Here is a 20,005-nt window from a genome sequence, read left to right as displayed (position 1 = left end):
AAAAGAGACTTGAAACTTTTTTATTTGTTGGTCTGATTTGGAAGCAGCCCTATGAGAATGTAGTACAGTCATTTTCTAGTGTGTTCTGTTAATTAAAATTCAGGAGGCATTTTCCTGTTCCCTGGCTTAACTGAAGTTTTTGCTGTGCTTTTGTTCCATATCTGAATAGATGTTGTTGAAAGCCAAAGTGTAAGGGAGAACTTTTCAAAGACGGCATGACTCACTGAACGGTGAGAATATCACAAAGTGTACAGGCAGCTGTGTTCACAAGGCTGCTTTAAACTGACAGTTAACTTTTCAGTTGAAGGTAAGCATGAAGATTTTTAACTGTTGAAAAATCTGCAGTAACTTAATTCTAATATAAGATATTCCTCAAGGTATTTGAACAGATTGGCAAGCAGTGAGATGAACATAAAAGGGCTAAGTGAACAGAGGAAATGGTTGATACTGGGTAAATTAGAAACAGTTTGCTGTAGCTGAGTTATTGTGAGTATATGAGTTCATTGGACTTATAGTGAAGGCTGTCATTTTAGATACCTGATAAGAAGTGCTAAAATTGAATGGAAGTTAGTATCTAAACATATTTAAATATCTTTTCTGTCCTAGAGTAAGAAAAAGAAAAAAAAAAAAAAAGGAAAAAAGCTTTGGTTATAGAGTACCCTCAAACTAAACACCTCCAAAAATGGTTCTTAGATCTTGAAATAAAAGTCTGTTGAGGTATCATAGATACACAAACTTTCATTTTGTTGGTATTTATACTGTATTATTATGAACTGTGGCTATAGGATGTAATTTATTTACTGTATGCAAGTAAGTTGTTAGAATGCTTACATATTTTGAAATGTAAATACAGCTCATTGCTAAATGCTGCTTTTATTTTATCTTAAATAGACAAAAACCTAGTTGAGCACTGATCTGAGTATGTGAAGCAACTAAATTATATTTTTGGACTTTCTTCATCATTTGCATTTGCATTATTATTATTTAATTGCCTTTGTGAAGTGTTATGACCAGGGAAGAAGGTTACAGAGAAGAATTTAGCTATGACAGGATGCCAACTTTGGAGCGGGGAAAACAAGAGAATGGAAATTATATACCAGATATCAAATCCAGTGACCTTCAGCTATCAAAGAGGCTGCATCCTTGCTTTAGTTACAGAACATGGATCTTTTCTTTGCTGATGGGAGTAAGTACTTCAAATGATACAAAATTTAAAAATGTAGGTGAGGTCTCAGTGCCCAGTAATCTGTTCTGTTTCACATCATCTGGGGACTCAGAATTTCATCACTGTAGTATTGAATATAAATATTTCTACAGAAAGAAACATATTTAACAAATTTAGAATGTAACACTTAATTGACTAGTGGTATTCTTTGGATAATTCTGCACTAATCAAAGATGCTATATGAAGGCTGATTTTTATCTTTAATACTAATCATATAGCATAAACAGAGAATAAGTGTGATAGTGGTAAATTTCAATCCATATGTATGTATAAGCAGTGCCTTTTGGTAAAGGATGTGAAATATCCTGATCATATGCATTCTTTTAACATATTTTTAACTTTTAAAAGTACTTCACTTGCCATGATAACAGTTTGGCATTAAAAATATATAGGGTACTTAATTGCCACATTCATCTTTCAGGGTTCAATAGTCATGTAGTTATTTGGTAGAATCTTCACGTAGTGAGGTATATACTTGTGTTTCTTACATGAACGTCACAGTGATTTGAATTTTTGTGTCACTGCTAGAATCATAGGACACTGATTTTGCATGTACTGTAGCTGAGAATCATACGCTTCTTCATGTTCTGCGCCAAGTTAATTAAAGTTCATTATAGTAATTAGAATTTGATCTTTTTCTGTCAGCTTGTATGTTTTGAATAGTGATTTTTATTAAAAGCTAAAAATGTTTCACTGTTAATACGGTAATTACTTGTTTCTGCACAGTGAATAAAAGTATTGCCTTATTTTCATGGAAACAGCTGAACATTTTTTCCTTTCTGACAAACTGCAAAACTTGGATTTCCTTTCAGATGTACTGTTACATAAAGAGAGAGCAAAAGAAGAGCTGGCTTTCTTTGCATTAAATTTTCTCAAACTTAATTGTCAAAGAGGACAACTGTCTTTAATTAGATTTTTCCTTTTTACTGAGTTGTTGTGAATGATCGGAGATACTAACGTTTAATGATCACTTGCTGAAGTCGTATTAACAAGAAGGATGAATTTTATGGATAAATGAAAACGCAATTTTATTAATAAACTAATCCAATAAATTCCAATTAGATTTTTCTCCCAAGTATTATAGTGGTTAATCTCTCTCAACTCTCCTGTTGCTCAGCATACAGACTTTCCTTTCTGGACACTGTCTTTCAGAAGTCATAGTGAACAGAACCGTCTACCTCAGGAAGCAGTTGCAAACCATGGAGTGACATGAAAGTGGCTGCTAGTATGGGCTGTTCTTGTGTGGGAACAATTCAATATGCTTCAAGCACAATTTCAAGTTGTGTTCTATAAATACTGTTCTTCCAGTCTGCCAGAATTCTCTCTCTGTGTGCTTATACACACACATATCCTATCCTTATTTTCTGTCATTTTTTGACAAGGACTTTTTAAAGACCCCCATAATTTTGTAACATGAAAAAAATGCCCAAATAAAACAGAAGAGCCGTTCTGTCTCTCGTGTTCCCCATCCCCTTCAAAGAAATGCCTACTCAGAGGAACGACAAGCAAAAAGAAAAAAATGTTAGTAGAATACACTAATCATTTATTGCTGAGAGTGTAACTCTGATAATTACGAAATCAACGGAATAGTTAGCAAGGGAACAGGAGGAGTTGAACATTTATGGGTGTGTCACTGGACCAAAGCAGGAAGAGAGTTTTGAGGGAGGCCGGAATATAGGTGGAAAAATCTTCATCAATGTATCCTAATATTATTTTTGTTACTGTGTTCTAGTTGGTAATTGCCCAGCTGCCCATATGCATGATGAATGTTGGTGGAGCCAAGCAGAGAATGCAAAGTAGAGGCTTGGTTGAGGTTCCTGAAGGATTTTTACCACTAAACACTGCAATTACCTTTTGAGTATTTTATTAGGTATTTGCCAAGTCAGGGCATGATGCTTGATTCAAACATGATTATATTGTTCAGTATTAAGTCTTGGTAACCAGCAAAACATCTTCTTCAGAACTCAGCATGTTTTGATATTTTTCTTCAAAATTATTCACACAAAGACTGCATTATTAAATGTTCATCAGTAGCTTAATTTGAAAGGAATTACTGATTTCTATCTGACTAGTTGCTTTATTAAAAATAGTTTTATTCATGTTAATTTATCTTATTTGTTGCTTTGCAGACTTGCCTCCTTATTACTTCTGGATTCTCACTATATCTAGGAAATATTTTTCCATCTGAAATGGATTATTTACGTTGTGCAGCAGGTTCAGTAAGCATTCTTAATTATTTGCTGTGGCTGTTTGACAGCAAAATCAATAGTAAATAATTTTTGTGGGTTTATTGTCTTTTTATTCTGTCTGTCTTTTTACTACTAACTTTCTTCACGGAAGATCTAATTCTATTTAACAGTTCATTAAATGGGTTTTGATCCCATGGTTAAGGGAATAACGGTTGTCATAAAGACAACTGGTTTGTGCTACCATTTTTGTTAACCAGCTCACCACTGGCATGCAGTAGTTATCTGCATGAACAGTTTTTCTGTGCTTGATTTTAAGAAAATTTTCATTGTTATGTATTTGGGGAATTTCCTGGCTAAATGCTATCAGAATGTATTTCAGATTGTATTTCAAAGTATTACTTTTTCAGTTTACTTTGCCGTAATACCCAAGTACTGAAGCAGACTAAAGTTCTCTTGAATATTATTATTTTATTAGTAAAATATGCATTAAAGATGTCTGACATTTTCCAAAGTCCAGTATTTTTTACTATATTTTTAGGGACTCTTTTTTACTGTATTGTATATATGCTTAATCTCTACTTTAGATGTATGTGCATAAGATGACTCTGATGTAGAATATTATTATTTTATTAGTAAAATATGCATTAAAGATGTCTGACATTTTCCAAAGTCCAGTATTTTTTACTATATTTTTAGGGACTCTTTTTTTTTTTTTTACTGTATTATATATATGCTTAATCTATACTTTAGATGTATGTGCATAAGATGAGTCTGATGTACTTGCTTTGTTCACGGCAGGATTCTGTTCTGTTATTGCTATTTTTGCAACTTGACTTGCAGATTTGTTTTAAGTTGGGTGCAAGACTAATGCTCTACTTTAAACAAGTCACAGGAGTTGCTCTGTGAACGAGTTGTCTCATGTTTCTGCTAGAGGTGTTAGAATAAAGTTGAAGCAGTTTTTGAAGTTACTATTTTCACTGGTGTGTTATTCTCTGCAACATTAATGTTAATTACTGAGATGTCTCTTTTTCTGCCCCAAATCTTGTCTCTTTGAACTTCGTATTCATTGAGAATTTCCAAAGATCTGGTAGATGCAGAGGTTATCACATTGGGTTTGAATGGCTTGCTGTGGGTAAAGATGTGTACATTTGGGTGTCTGTATGTGAGCAAGGTGTTACAGCTCCTACTACAGATAATGGAGTCAACATAGCTGGAAGAGCCTAGAGAGCTGTATAGCCAACTGACCGCTAAGTGTCTATTTTAGCATGAGCTGAATTGCACTCTAGACTTTTTTAACCATCTTGACTAGTAGTAGGCTTCAGTTGCCCAAACATAGTCACGTAGTGTTCTAGAGACTCTGGGGCATCCAGGACATAAAAGGATGTTTTAATTATATTAAATACAGGTCATTTAGGTGTTAAGGAAGTGCTGTCAAGAATTCTAAATGTAGATATTAATCTAGTTATAGTGGTTCCATTGTTAAGCCATCAGTGTTCATATGTGTGAAAAGATAATTAGTAAAGAAATGCAGCATTTGTTACATGATTCATTGTTTAACATGGAAACATTTTAAATAATTTTAGCTGAGTATATTTTTATTTTGCTTATTAGTATGTTGTACCATTATGTATTTGTGTAAAATAGTGTTGGATCTGTAACCATATCTATTGTGGTGGGGAACAGCTAAGGGGTAGAGAAATTACTTTGTGAAACTTCACTTATGCATGATTTTTCCATTTAGCTCTGCCCTTAAGTATAGAAACACAGTTCCTAGTGAACATAGTGGAGATATCGGGCACAATTCTTAAAGTGTAATTTGGCTCAACAGATCAGGTTTTACAAAGTTCTTCAGAACTGTGTTGAGACTGGCCAAATTTTAGCTTACACAACCGTGACTTTGTCTGTTTAAAAGAATGTGGAGGCCCAGTTTGGGAGTAGCAGTGTTTTTCTTTTCCTGCTCAAGGATCTCAGGCCTTCCAGAGTTAATTTAAACTAACAAAGGCATGAAATGCCTCATGAAAGACTTTCTTTCTTTCCTTTACTCATCACATTGTGCTGGGTAGCTAGTCGAAACTGAGGGATATGGAAGGCATATTTAAACCTCTTGTAATCTTCAGATACCGATTGTAATTAATGAGCTCAGACAAGAGTGACAGACTTTCCTCAGAGTTTCTGATCTTCTGTTTGTCCCAGTTAACTGAAATATAAATTCAAACCAAATAAAATACATGTATACAAATATATATAAAATTATTTGTGCAGAATATCCCACTAGTCTTCTCTCTTAATTTTCCCAGTGTATTCCTTCAGCAGTTGTGAGCTTTGCTATAGCAAGGAATAAAATTAATGTGGTAAGTATAAGATTTTATTAGCAATTACATCTTTTTTTTTCCTGTGGTTAAAATGAGAGAGAAACCCATTCTGAAACTGTTTTTCAGATACCCAATTTTCAGATTCTGTTTGTCTCTACATTTGCTGTTACAACAACATGTTTAATTTGGTTTGGATGCAAACTTGTCCTCAATCCATCAGCTATAAATGTAAGTTACTAAAATAATTACTAATTAATGATACATTTATCTTTGTTAAAGGGGGTGGGTGGGTGGGTGGGTGGAGATCACATGTAATTACATTGTTGTCAATACTCCAGTATTCCTACTTAGTCTGTGAGGAGAGATCATCTAGCAGTAACTACTTTTCTGAGTAAGACAAGACTGGACAATTGACGTTAGAGATGAAAACTTGCATGGCTGAAAGATGCACGTTACAGCTAACTTAGAGGAGATTAATATGGAAACGACTTTCTTGGCTTGTATTAAAAGTTCAAAAACATGAATTAGATCTTCAAATGTGATCCAGTTTGATCAACTGACTGACTATTTTTCTGTTGACTGTAGCAAGTTTGGTTTTTTTTTCAAAAGAGCAGGGTCAGAAGAGAAAATTGAAAATGAATTAATAGCTCATCTGTAGATTAGCCAGTTTTGAGGGTTGAATTGTACTGAAATGAGAAGGTGTCCCAAACAGTGCAGAATATGCTACTTCTAGGACATTTCATCGTCAGATTAAATATAATCCTTTCCTGGATCTTCTTTAATGGATAGTTTTGCTTGTGAGGCCACCAGGAAAGAAACTTTTGATGAACATTTTTCTTGCACATCATCAACAAAGAGAATGCAGCAGTTACGTCATTTGAAGCATTCATGTTTCATGCTGGGAAAAGTTCACTGATTTTGAGTCACAACCTTTGAACATCTGTCTTTGGTAGTCTGAGCCAAACAGTAGAACTATAGGGTGGTTTTGTTTTTTTTGTTATGTAGAATGTTCTGAGACCTCTATACTACATAAGAATATTACATGTATGAGTAAATAACATAGCAATAGCATTTCGTATGAAGGTTAATGTGCTTATGTGCTATTGTTCAGTTCTTCTCCCACTACCATATCAGCTGTTGTGATATTAAGAGCTCAGCAGTAATAATGGCTCCCTATAATAATATAGCAGATCTGAATTAGTGTTAGTAACAAAAGACTTTTCTAATAGAAAATAGTGCAGAGACTAGAGTTTGCTTTGGAGTTGTCTATGTTATTTTAATAACATCTGGTTAGCTCCAGATTTCACAGATGTTGAACTTTTAAATTAACTATGATTACTTCCCCTTAGAAAGTACAGTATATTAGGCCAATACTTACAAACCTGCTTTTTAAATTGGGTAACTAAGTCTAGCTTCGCATTTCTGTGCAGCTGGCCTGATTTTCAGAGAGATGGAGTACTGCAGTCAATTGGAGCTATGGAGATTTAGCACTCTGGACAGTCAGATCGCTTGAATTCAAGCAGTACTGGCTTTAGATGTGGGCAGTTTTACCCTGTGTTTGATGGGACAACGTCATGGCCCCCTGGGTTCTGTGTGTATTTCAGGGCAGTTTACACCAGTCAATTCTTTGCACAGCCTTTGCTAGCTTATTGCTAGTGTAGCAGTTCCATCATGCGTTTGCCCCCTCAAGTGTCTTAGGCTGTTGGGGCTGAATGGATTATATACCAGACACAGCGGTACTGCCTTTTCCCTTTTCCCTTCCTTTCTTGATAGAGAGTTCAAACATTAGAAACCAATCTAAGCATTCTGAGAGAAAACAGCAGAGAAGTGTGACTGGAGACTACCAGTCCCTTCGCATTCCCTTCCCCTGGTAGACTGGATCACAGCGCTGTTGGGACAGTGGAGGGCTATGTCTGCCCAGGAAAGGTGTGCCCAAGGGACTCATTTTGCCACCACGATAGTTAGTTATTTTGTCATGAGCCCCAGTGTGACAAAATTAATTTTGCTTATGCTCTTGAGAAGCTTTGAGCTGGCCCTGTGTGTAAGAGCTTAACTTTAGTTTTATACTTTTGAAGTGAGTGATTTTTAGATTGCATAAAAAATTGCATTTTCTATTATTAAATATTAACAGCTTTTGGATTTTCAAGGCAGATCAAACCATTTGAAAAAAGTTTATATTAGACTGGGAAAATGTAAGTGACAAACATTAAATTTATAACAAGGCAAATTCTGTCTTTGCCAAATGTTAGTTATCTACAATAATATCCACAAGACATCCTTGGTTATGTGGTTTTCATTCTTTTCACTTGCCTATTGCATGTTCATACTATGTCATTGATCACTGAATAAAGATAAATCAGGATAACTGTGTGTGCAAAGCTGCCTCTGAAGCTTTTTTGAACCTTTTTGTCTTAAGAGTTATTCATGGTGCTGACTTGCTCTCCTCTTTGAAGGATACTGTTTCAGTGAGACAGTCTGACTGGCAGCTCACTGCCAGCTGTTTTCCATTACCCATGCGGTACAAAGAAAATGTAGAATACCATCTCTTTAACTGTTCCTCATCATATTTATTTTCCATCTCCATGGGAAACTGCACAAGAAAATAATACTAGGTGTGATGTGGGATCACTGACAGTAATTTAAAAGCAAGATTCATAAAAAGGATAAGTTTATCAAATTAAAACAATTCATATTTAACTCCCCCCCCCCCCCTTATAAAGACCCGGGCCCCCCTTTATAAAGGACCTGGGTAATTCTTCATTAGTGTTACTCGTGTTGATGGATAACTCTACAAAATTACTTTAGATAGGTAAATGAATGCAAGATACAAGCCATGTCCTAGGCTGTGACTGTGTGACATCACTCCAGTAGTGTGCAGTTCTGTAGTTAGTATACTATCAACATGAAGGATGCAATGTGTAAAAGATGCAAACTGCCACTGCTGCCACGCTGTTCTTTCCCAGCTCTCAGAGTAAGAAGCCTGACAGGCAAAAATAACTGGAACCTCACGCATGCTGGCCACTGCAACTGAAAGGGTTCACATCTTGAACAGGATTCAGATTAACTCCAAATTGCATACATACATTTATTGTCTCCTTGTGAGTTGAGTGTCCGTACCTCCATTATAGTTGAGATGATCCAGTCACTGAGACCCTGCAATACAATCTTGTTTGCCTCAGTGTAGATGGCTGAGGCAGGATTCAGAGGCCTGAACTTAGACATCTCTTATTTTAAATGTGCTGTGAGATATTCTGCCTGACTGCTGCTTCTACTCTGGATGGGTGAGAGTCTCCCATCAGTCCTGTGTCACACATTCATGCAGGCACATTCAATATGCTTGAGTATTTCAAATGGCCCTAGCAGCCAGTATAATTGAACCCCATCTCTAGCGACTGGTTGGCCCAGTAGCTTTTGGGGCTCCCTCTCTTGTCTCTGTAAACTAGGTTTCCAATGACAGTAGTGGAAGCCTAGGCAATGTGGGTGGACACAGATACTGGAGTGTAGGTGCTTGATTCGGTTGCCTAACCATAAGCATGTGTCTCCATTAGGTATGTGCTGGCTTGTCCTGCCTCGCTCCAGCTGCTGGTCCAAGAGGGCTTCAGTCTCCTTTAGGTCCTCTGTCATTATTTGTCAGACCTGTGCAGATGTCTTGAAACATCTGTAGGATATCTTGTATCGTGTTAAAAGTATGCATTTAAGCAACTATATTGAACTTTAAATTATTTAATCTTGAAACTAATTCAGTCCTTCCATACAGTTTCAGTGAACCACATTTTTAATACCTGGTGCAGGTTCAGAGCAAATTGGATTAAGGTTGAGCTAATCTACTATTTTCTACCCAGTTGCACTTGCGTGTTCCGTAGTCATGGAAGAGGATTAGGGACACAGCTTCTGTGGTTCTCTGGTGTAGATTTTATGTATAGTGGTAGTTGTAGAGATAATTTTCTTTAGTGCTTAGAAATCTAACATTGAATTTCCCATTATTACAGATGGTATAAAAAGGTACTTACTTCTAGCTTTAGCTGTATTTCTGTTTAAAAAATAAAAACAACAAAACCACGCAAACTCCAAAACTGGAGATGAGATATTTTTACTTTGGTCTAGGGGTATTGAATTATTTTTATGAGTGGAAGGCTCTATCTGATATTCTAGATATGTTGCATCAGAAAAAAACCACTGGAAAGATAAAAAATCTAATTTATTTACTGTTACTTCTTCAATTTCTGTTATTTACTTCTTACAGCTAGCACTAAGTGAGCTAGTCCATCAATGTAGTTATAGTGCTTCTGGACTCACTTATACATCTACTTGGCACCACACTGTATAGTGTAGCCTTGCCAGCCCACGTCAGTACCAGCACTACGTGTCAAAACACGTCCAAATCATGGGAATTTACAGGCTGGATTAAATTGTTCTGCAGGCCACATGTTTGACACCTCTTCTTTTGCCAAATAATGTCTTTATTCTTCATGCTAGCACTTTCCCTAGAAGCTTACCACTATGACATTTATTGCTGTTTGTGGCTCTAGCACAACTGTACAGTCTGTTGTATACTGCAAGGCACATAGTTCCAATTATGATTTCCTGAGAAGGATGAATTTCAGTGCCCAAAAACCCTCTTAAATCTGCCACTTACGATCTTTTTCAAAAAATGTGTGCTGCCAGATACATGTCAGAGAAAAACTGGGATCTGCAAAGCAGGTCTGACATGAGGGAACAATATAATTCTGTTCTAAGTCATTGAACAATGGTTTGCCGTAATTGTATAGGTTCTGAATGGAGTCAGTTCTTTCTAAACTTCTGGTACTTTGCCCAATGGACCTAACCACCAAATGTTTTTGTGGGCTGCCAGTGGAAAAACATGGTGCTTTTGAAGACAAGAGAGAGAGATCCACTCTGCCTAACTTGCGTGCCTCTAGAAAATGATTCAGTAGAGTAGGTATCTACCTCTTTTCATGAAATAATAAGGAAATGAAGAGAAATGTTAAATATTACACTTATTTGCCTCTTGAAGATGAGCAATGGCAGGAGGAATGGCAGCATCCATGTTTTTGCATAATAACATAGTCTGTTAGACCTGCAAGAGTTATGAAACCATGAAGAGTGTTCATCAGTGCTCTACTAACACTAGGTAGGGCAGAGAGCTAGGATTCTTGGCCCATTTCTTTGGATTGTGTTTTCATTCAGCATTAGACATTGTATCGCACCATTTGGATTGCAGCCTAGGCGTTGTGAGCCTGTGGCCCTCCTTCCCCCTACAGTGGATTGCCTTAGCCCCTGGGCTAGTTAGGCTTGCTTTTGTTTGTCCTCTTTCTGTTCCTGTGAATTTTCCATGATTTGCTGCAGTGTTTTGGTTTCACATGGGAGGTCCTGCAGAATGCAAACGTACCCAGCAATCACCCCCTTGTCATTAACAGCTTTGCTGGAAGACAGTGATAAAATCTTCAGGCAGAATATTCCCATAAATGAAATAAATGTTTCATTCTTAGGTTAGGCATTCCGAGTATTGTGCAGACAGCTGGATCTAGTCTAGTCCTAGAAATTCATCAAGAACCAAGAAAAAGGTTAACAAAGTATCTAATTAAGATATCTCTAAATGTCACAGAAAATAGATGGACTGCTGGATCCTGCTAGATCCTGCCCCCTCCTTTATTTTTAATATGGAAGATGTAACTAATTTATGTCTGGGATTTTACTGACAGATAAATTTCAACTTGATTCTACTTATTCTGCTGGAAATCTTCATGGCAACTACTGTGATCATTTCAGCTAGATCTACTGAAGACTGCTGTACGAGAAGGAAAGTAGGTACCCTTAAGGGTTAAAAAAATTTTTTTTTTTGGTGTTAAAAAATATTAGATTTTTCCTGTATTACGTATGTTGACAAGTTACCGGTGACTCCAGTATATAACTTCATATTACATGGTAAAACTAGATTTGAACAGTAAATAAAAGTACCGTACTAAACAGTTGCACTCTTCTATCTTTAAGAGTGCAATGGTCCCTCTGCAACATGACCTGTTGCAATTATACAGCACAGGGTTGTTCGAATATCTTATGAACAGGCACGGCAAATGTTTTATTTCTGTTTTGTAGAACAAAACTTAATGACATATGAAACAGAATACTGTGACTTGCATGTATGCAAGTAATGCCTTTTTGAAGCCTGAGGTGGAGAATGTATTCATCATGTATCCCAATTTGGTGGTATCTGGACAATGAATATTGGCTTTGAGATTTGAGGCTATAGATAAAATTTTCTTTAGCCACAAATGCTCTCCCAAACTCCACCCTTGTTTTTCTACAACAGTACTTCTTTTAGGTAACAGTGAAGCAAAAGTGCTGTGCCATTTTGTGTTCCAGTGGAAGTATTGCTTGCTAGATGAAAGTCGTGTAGTGTACTGTCCTCCTTCAGTTACTGTTTACCCACATCAGTAAAATCTGAAGGCTCGGGAAGAAAGTATACATTTTGAAGGTGGAAAGGGGAGACAAGATGACCATGTTTCACTGTTGTTTCACAACAGTGGTTGTATAACAGCTAATCTGGGACTACCTCATTTGTTTTTAATGTGATTGATGTGGTCTGACATGGGCGAACACTGTGGTGTGTCACTCACCTCTGATGGGCCAACCAGATATTGCATGCCACTGTTAGGATCTGTAACAGGTTGTACAGGATATTAGAAAGAAATGTATTGCTTTGTGTATTTTTTTGATCATGATTTTTTATTCCCCTCTAGAATACTGCATATGACAGTACCATCGTTTTGAGCAACGTCAGCTTTCCTACTCGAATTCTGAAGTCATACTCTGTAAGAAAAGTATTGTTTTCTTTCATTAAATCAATTTGTTCTTTCATCTTTCTAAGTGGTAAGCTTCTTTAAAGCCAGGAAGAGATCAGTGTAGGTAAGAGCTGAAAGAATAAAGACAGAAATGAGAGATATATTTTAAAATGTTTCCTTTTAGAATGTTGCAAGATACATGATAACTGCCATGTATAATAGGAAGGTGACTACTTAAGGATAGTGTAAACTGAACTGTTGTTCAGTGGAGCTAATAAATGAGAGCATAAATATGTATAATGAAGATGATCTTGTTTCCACTTAAGCCAGCTGGAGTTTTACCAGATTTTAGATCTGAAAAACACTGACTTCATGCATCACTAATAGCATAAATACATTTTTTTCCTTCCAGTGAGTTCCTTTCTATATGCAAATAGGAAATTTGGTGTTCAAATGCGCTGTTAATAATTTGTGTGCTCTTTGTTTTAGGTAATCGAGGTGATTATTGGAATTTCATCAGTATTTGGTGGGATAATTGCTTTGAATGTGGATGTTCTAGTTTCAGGTCCCTATCTTTCAGTAACATTCTTTTGGATCTTAGTTGCTGTAAGTAGTGCAAAATGAAGGCACTCTTTTAAAACAATGTCTTTGATATTTTAATTTTTTTTTTTCATTTTTCCCCCCTTACTGGAATATTTTTTTGGCCCTAATACTTATTGGCAATTGCTGCTTAGCAAATAAATTAGTGCTTAGCAAATAAATTAATATACTTAATATATTTATGCAATACGCTTGTTCTGTTTTGATTTACAATACTTTGGTTCTTATAAAATATTCTGATACATTTTCAGTCCTCAGTTCAGTAAAATGAAAATGAGTAATAAAATAAGGGTATTTAGAAGTGAAGTGTTTTGTCAAACAAGTCCTAGGTTTTAGAATATTTCAGGCTACAAAATAAAAAGTTGAGTTTAGTTTCAGCATGGTAGAATCCTTAGAACATCACCTTTAGCCTGTCAGCCTTAATTGTCTTGCCTGAGACTGTGATTGGTAACCCTTGTCACTAATAACAGCCTGTACCTAGGAGCAGTGGATTCAAAAAGGATGCTGTGCTACCCTGCTTGCCACTAATTGAACCAGTTGAGAAAGAAGACAACGAACATTAGATATATATATGGCTACTATGTCTGGAAAATCCCTCAGCATGAAGTGGAAAAAGATCATAAACAAGTTTTTCAGCATTCAGAATTCACAAAGTTCAGTGAACATTAGGTTTTTATGTAGAAGTGTCAAGTTTTGAGGATAATCATATTTCAGTATGTGTAGGTTTAATACATGAAACTCATTAAATGCAAGTTAAATGAAGATTAGTTTTATCTCCATTTGACTAATTGATTCCTAATACTGTCATAATAAGTCTATACAGTTTTACCTTTTCAGGAAATGTAGGATGTGATCTGTGACTAGTGGGAATCACTGTAACTCAATTGTAACTGGTGTAGTTTTCAAGTAGGTAAATATTTACTTTGTTACACTTTTTTGCTTAGTGCTTTCCAAGTGCTATTGCAAGTCATGTAGCTGCTGAATATCCAAGTAAATGTCTGGTAAGTGTGTAAAATTCTTGGATTTTCTTATTAGAGTGGAATAATGCTAAGAAAGCCTGTCTGTGATAGTGGGCACTACTCATATTTGCTCATTTGTTTTTAGTTACTTCTACAAAATGTGACAGAAATATGTAGCATGAGTGTAAGCTGATATTCCTGAGAAGAAATCCAGTAGGTCCTTTGGAGACTTAATTCCATCAATTCTAGAAAAGAATTCAAAGGACTGTTTGTTGGCTTTTTTTGTACTGGTTCCTTGGGAATGGATATTACTATAGGAAAATGACATACCTCATATGGTACACCCAGAACTGCTTTCATGCTTCTGAGCTGAGGTCCTTTCTGTTCCGTTCTCCTTTCATTATGAGCTGTGATTTCTGAAAGAAGAAAATTAGATGTGCAGGCTGCCCTGGACCTAGAACCTATTTTAAACAAATTCCTCATCTGCATGACTAGCAACAAGGACTAAGAATATTCAGTAGAGTGCATTTATTCCTTGACTGTCCCACATGTGTATTTAAGCCTTCTTAAAACATCTGTTCTAAGTTATAGTCATGCAACCATGTTTAAAACAGTAATGATGCATAACCACAACTGAAGTCAGAATTTGATCCTGTAGGATGACATTTGAATGAAAACTCGGCTGCTATTGTATTGAAATAAATTTGCCTCAAAGCACTCAAACTTATTTGCATAGCTATTTTAGGTTGTAAGTCTGCAATATCTGCTGTTAATTCTCATTATTTCATACAAACTGAAGAATAAATGATACTTCTATACTGGCTCTCTAAATTGGGTATTGTTTCCTCTATCTGCATATGAAAGGCACTTTTAAAATCAAACAAAAATGCCATCATCCATATTAAATGGAAAATGAATTGCAAAACAACAGTGTTTTGGCTAGGGAACTTAATTTATTCAAAGCTTGCTTCTGTATCTCCATGCAATGTGGATGGCTTTTACTATATGTCTCGTGTAACCTTACAGACTTTTACATACTTCTGTTATGCTTAATTCAAGGAGATACACCTCACAAACCAAAGTGTTAACTTGTTTTTATTCTTATTTAACATTTATTATCTTATTTTTTAGGTTGAGGTCCTGATTGCTATTAGCAGTGTTATCTCTCCATTGTTGTTCACAGCTTCTGCATACTTATCCTTCAGTATCATGCAAGTTATTGACATCTTTAAAAATTATCCACCTGCTGTTAAAGTACGTATTTTTATGCAATTGAAAAATTACAACACAAGAATTAATTAGGAAATATAAGAAGACAAGGTACTGCATTACAAAGATTGAATAAAATATTACAGAAATTATTCAAAACTTCTTATTTGACTAATGATATAATTTTAAGTGTGTTAAATCTGTTGCCACTCTGGAATTATCGTTTAAAAACAATGGGATATTATTCTAAAGAATCAATAAAAATAATATGTAATATGCTGAACTCCTTGAGGTTTTTATAAATTTGTGGTATATAAATTAAAGATTCTAGATTTACTTGAAGAATACATTTTTCTGCTTCTTAGGATGTCTACCAACAGGTGGCATGTTGGGATTGTAAGCTTACACCTGGATTCATTCAAAGCCTGGATTGGGGCAGAGAAGAAAAAAAGTTTGCAAATCTTAAAGCATTTCAGTATGAAGTGTTACCAGTGCATTGCTGAAGAGCTTTCTAGGACTTCACTGTCAAAGTGTTTAGCGATCTGTGATGATGTTCAAAGAACCATTTATGGGGATTAAAATAGTGTCAATAAGAGTCTTGACTCTTAGTACCCACTAGTCCTTAGTCTTGTAATTTTAGAAGAAGAGAGGGAAAATATTTATTAAACTGAGATCTTCGGGCCTGGAAAACCAGTTTTTGAGTGTGTGATCCAGTTCTGATACTGGCGGAGCACAGTGTGTTGTTGGACCTCAGGAAGTGGCCAAGGCTTACATGCTCTCTTTAAGTAGCTTCTCCAGTCACACATATTGGAGACAGAAGACTGGAGTGTCTAGACAGTTGGTGTGACCCTGTAGAACATTTCTTACATTCTTACGCTACTTTGTGTCTGGATGCAGCAAGAGTAGGCTACTCTGCAAAGAAGGGTGAACAATGGAGCTGAAGGTGACAGCAAAGCAGACCAAGGACAGTGACCTCATTGGCAAGGATGCAGTCCTACAGTACCCAAAAAAAGAAAAACAAGGCAGGTCCGGCTGTGGTAACCAGGTTCAGCCAATAGTTCAGTGATTGCCAGACAAGTCCATAGTAGTGAGGCAGATCCAAGGTCAGCCAGGAATTCAAGTCAGCAGGGCGAGGTCAGAGCCAGCAAGGCACAGGGCCAGGCCGAGGCATAGCTGCGACATTGCTCAGGTCAGAACCAGCAGTGAGGCTCTGTATTTTAGACAATGGTTTCCTCAATTCTGTTCTATTTCTAGAGGAAAAGATCATTTGGCAAATTAACATTTTGTTAAAAATTATCGATCTGTTCTACTTTGAGCAAGCTCAGGCACTCAAATTTTAATTGAAGCTTCATGCTGAAATGAACTGTAAATTATAATTTGAGTTTAAAAATGAAATCTAGATACCAATCTCAAGGGGTGGGAACAGCAGAAAATATTCAAGTAGTTAACAACATATTTAATGTCTCTATTTTCAGCAGTCTTATGATGTACTCCTGTTGCTTCTGATGTTGATGCTGCTAATTCAGGCATGCCTTACTATTGGAACTGTAATACAGTGTGTAAATTACAAGACAAAAATGAAGCTACATGATTCGTCATGGACAGCATCACAGGTTAAAAAGCAGGAATACAGAACAACAGAGGTATGTATTTATACCCATTATAAAATTTAAAAATCTGTATTTAAAAAGATATTTTTTGTAATGTTTCATGTTACTTAATTCAGGTCACAATTAAAAGCTGCTCTGTAAAACTGTAAAGATGTTAATACACTGGTGAATTTTGTAATAAGGAGATAACATTTTGATGGTTAAATGATAACTGGGGCATGACAGACTCAACATCTGTAAATCTGTGACAAGTCCTGTTAAGAGAAAAACAGTTGTAAGGTTAAAGCCCCCTTTTGTTCTTATTTGTAGTATGGGCTCCCAATTACAGATGAGGTTCATCATTGTACTAAGATAAAATGATAGTCCTACTGTCCTACTCCAGAGGATGCACATCCATAATTACTATTTATATGTCAGAATGAAGTTACAGAAAAGATGATGGGCCTTGCATGACCATGTTCTGATAACGAGATAGCCATCTATTAAGAAAGGAACGGATTTAACCCTTTCAGTGCAAGCAGAAGTTTTGGGCTATGGAATGAGAGTACTTGATATAGTTGTACTTTTCCAAGGCTTGCTGTGGGGGGAGTGAATTTACTAAGCTGAGTTAGTTCTCTTAAATTCCCTAAACTGGAAATGGGAAGAGTTAAGAACCTGGAGCGTAGGAACAACAATGGGCAAGCTGAATGAGTGGCTACCTGTGCAGGACAGTATGAAGTAGTGCGCAGAGGAGGGTGCCTGGAATTCCAGGTCTCTCCATGTCCTCACTACACTACCAAAGTTGGTGGTAAAGATCAGAATTGATATTTCCCTGCATTTCTCTCCTGCATTTACACGTTCAAACTATCCTTTCAGATACAGATTTGGCACATACTTTTTCTAGAGCATGGTGGTGCCAGTATTACTGTTACCACTTTTCATATAGTCATTCAGGGTTAGAGTGCTGTTTCAGGGACTGGGGGAACCCAGCTTTCTTCAGCCTGCATAGGTTAACTACATCCATCTAGCGCAGCACTGTAGTCCATAGACCTTCCTCACCTCTGCTGTACAGAGCAAAGCGCTGTGTCCTTGATGCTGGATTGCTTACTGCATGGCCCAGCACTAGGAAGAGAGAGTGCTGGATTCAGTCCCTGCCCTAGAGCGAGCGTCTGCATTGAAACGGCACTGGATAGAAAGCATTTGGAACAGGGACTGAAATTCAGTCAAGTCATTATACAGCTGGTAATGGAAAGTGGAAGCTGTGGATTTATGTCCACTCAGGCTGCTGAGGGCATTCGGTGTAGGTTGCTTATTTTCTGGATCTGTGTCCTGAGAGTTACGTTCAGTATAAAAGATGAAGCACAGCAGCACTTCCACTGCTGCAAGTCACATGTTGGAGCATAGGTCGTGGCACGGCTAAACAGATCTCTTCCGGGGATTATTTACATAAGTATGCCTAGTTTGTGAGTCACTCAGAAATTAGGTGCAAGTTAAATGCTAAAAGGAACACTTTGTCCAGAAAAGCAACACCTTTTTGCTTACCTTTTAGTATTAAACACATGAATAATGTGTTTAATACATTATTTGTATTGGCTTTGAGAAGCTTTGGCTTCTCAGAAGTCTGTGTCCTTAGGCAAGACCTTAGTTTGCTTGCATGTATGTAGGTAAATTTTGCTTCAGTTGCACTGTAGGGGGCTACTTCTGGCTTTGGGTTTAGAGATTTAGATGCTAGGACTTTCAGTCACGCTTTGGCAAAAATCTTGAAAAAATGTCCTAAGTAACATGTTTAAAATAGGAATTTGGCCAAGTTTCTTTGACCCAAATGTCTCAAGTATTATACAATTTACACTATTATAGTTTATATCATAAATGTATACTAGACAATATACAAAACTATACAATTTACAATGTATAGAATATTTTATAGCTCAGACTGTAACTACTAATGTTTACATTCTCCTAGATTCTCTCAGATATTTATTTGCTTGAACTTCAGTTTTTAACCAAAGCATTGTTTCATGTTTCCATTTGTCTGAAATTTGTTTACTTTTAGGTTTCCAATAATACCTTAAAGGATTTTGACAAAGACAAAGCCTGGAAAGCAGTTGTGGTGCAGATGGCTCAGTAGTTTGGATTCTGCAAATGCGGCCAACACAGTACAATCCAATACAGTAAATCAACTGTTTGAATTAAGGCTTAAAAACTTTTCAGTTTATAAACGGCAATATAGTTACAGCAGTAGGAGCCAAGGAATAACACAGTAAATAATGTATTTTCTAATAATTTTGAAATATATTGATAATATTGTTAACACATCTGTCTTTTCTGTTGGTAACTGTATTCTAGTGTTGCTTTAGAAGATACCTTTAGAAAAAAGGTAATGAGTCACATGGATTTATGCTGATGGCAAAGTAAAATATGACAATATGTAGTAGGCTTCATTTATTTGCGAGAGATTGTTATAACTGCAGTTATGCAGTCAGTGTAACTGATAAATGCTTTTGTAAAGTTATGAGTACAAGTCATAATTGATATTTTTGCTTATACTTCACTTTTGTAGGAGTTGTAAAGTTATGTTGCATCTCATTGCTTTTATATAAATAAAAGTCTTTATTATGTGGAAACTCAAGAATGTGGATTGACATTCTAATTGGAGAGATGAAAACAGAATATTCTTTCCCATTAAGCTTCCATTTCTGGACTGTTAAAGGGGGAAGGGGCTTTTTCTGAGTAGCCAGGCACAAAATCTACTAGCCAAAGCAAAAAAAAATAACAACAAACAGAAACAATCAGCCAAATAACAGGAGATACTACTGATATTAAAAGAGTTTTTTCACATATGAAAATGTATTTTTAGGTATAATACTTTTCATTTATTTATTTTCCTAGTTATCTTTAAAACTTACAGAACCTAGCTGCCTTTAAACAAGGGATATCTCCCATACAGATTGCTTTTTCCTCCTAGCTGAATTCTGTGTATGATTGTGTAGATTTTGAACACTATAAGAATTTCCATGTTAATAGGCTTTTTGGTGTAACTAGGGAGATAGCTACTGACAAGGTGGTGGGTTTTTTATTGTTTTTCTGTTTTTATTGTTGGTTTTTGAAAGGCTCTAGACTTTGAAGTTCATTCTTTTTTA

The 20,005-nt window shown here is 36.2% G+C and overlaps 1 protein-coding gene across 1 annotated transcript; it reads left to right on the top strand.

Annotated features, from left to right (window-relative positions):
- The first annotated feature begins 259 nt into the window (after nt 1-259).
- On the top strand, nt 260-19,494 carry MLC1 (megalencephalic leukoencephalopathy with subcortical cysts 1). Its single transcript, XM_009318770.1, has 12 exons — nt 260-307; nt 1,003-1,186; nt 3,355-3,444; nt 5,712-5,765; nt 5,853-5,954; nt 11,429-11,530; nt 12,467-12,538; nt 12,998-13,114; nt 14,053-14,109; nt 15,199-15,321; nt 16,752-16,919; nt 18,919-19,494. Exons 2-12 carry the CDS (start codon nt 1,007-1,009, stop codon nt 18,991-18,993), a joined length of 1,140 nt encoding a protein of 379 aa, XP_009317045.1. The 5' UTR covers nt 260-307; nt 1,003-1,006; the 3' UTR covers nt 18,994-19,494.
- Nucleotides 19,495-20,005: the final 511 nt, after the last annotated feature.

The sequence above is a fragment of the Pygoscelis adeliae genome, unplaced genomic scaffold (assembly GCF_000699105.1).
Source record: "Pygoscelis adeliae isolate BGI_AS28 unplaced genomic scaffold, ASM69910v1 Scaffold12, whole genome shotgun sequence".
Classification (NCBI taxonomy): Eukaryota; Metazoa; Chordata; class Aves; order Sphenisciformes; family Spheniscidae; genus Pygoscelis; species Pygoscelis adeliae.
The sequence above is the reverse complement of the archived record's forward strand: the minus strand, read 5'-3'. Positions and strand labels throughout refer to the sequence as shown.

Coding starts and splice junctions, on each gene's coding strand:
- MLC1 (XM_009318770.1), top strand. CDS start 1,007: ATGACCAGGGAAGAAGGTTACAGAGAAGAATTTAGCTATGACAGGATG. Junction 13,115..14,052: donor TCTTTTGGATCTTAGTTGCT/GTAAGTAGTGCA, acceptor TTTTTTGCTTAG/TGCTTTCCAAGTGCTATTGC. Junction 15,322..16,751: donor ATTATCCACCTGCTGTTAAA/GTACGTATTTTT, acceptor CTCTATTTTCAG/CAGTCTTATGATGTACTCCT.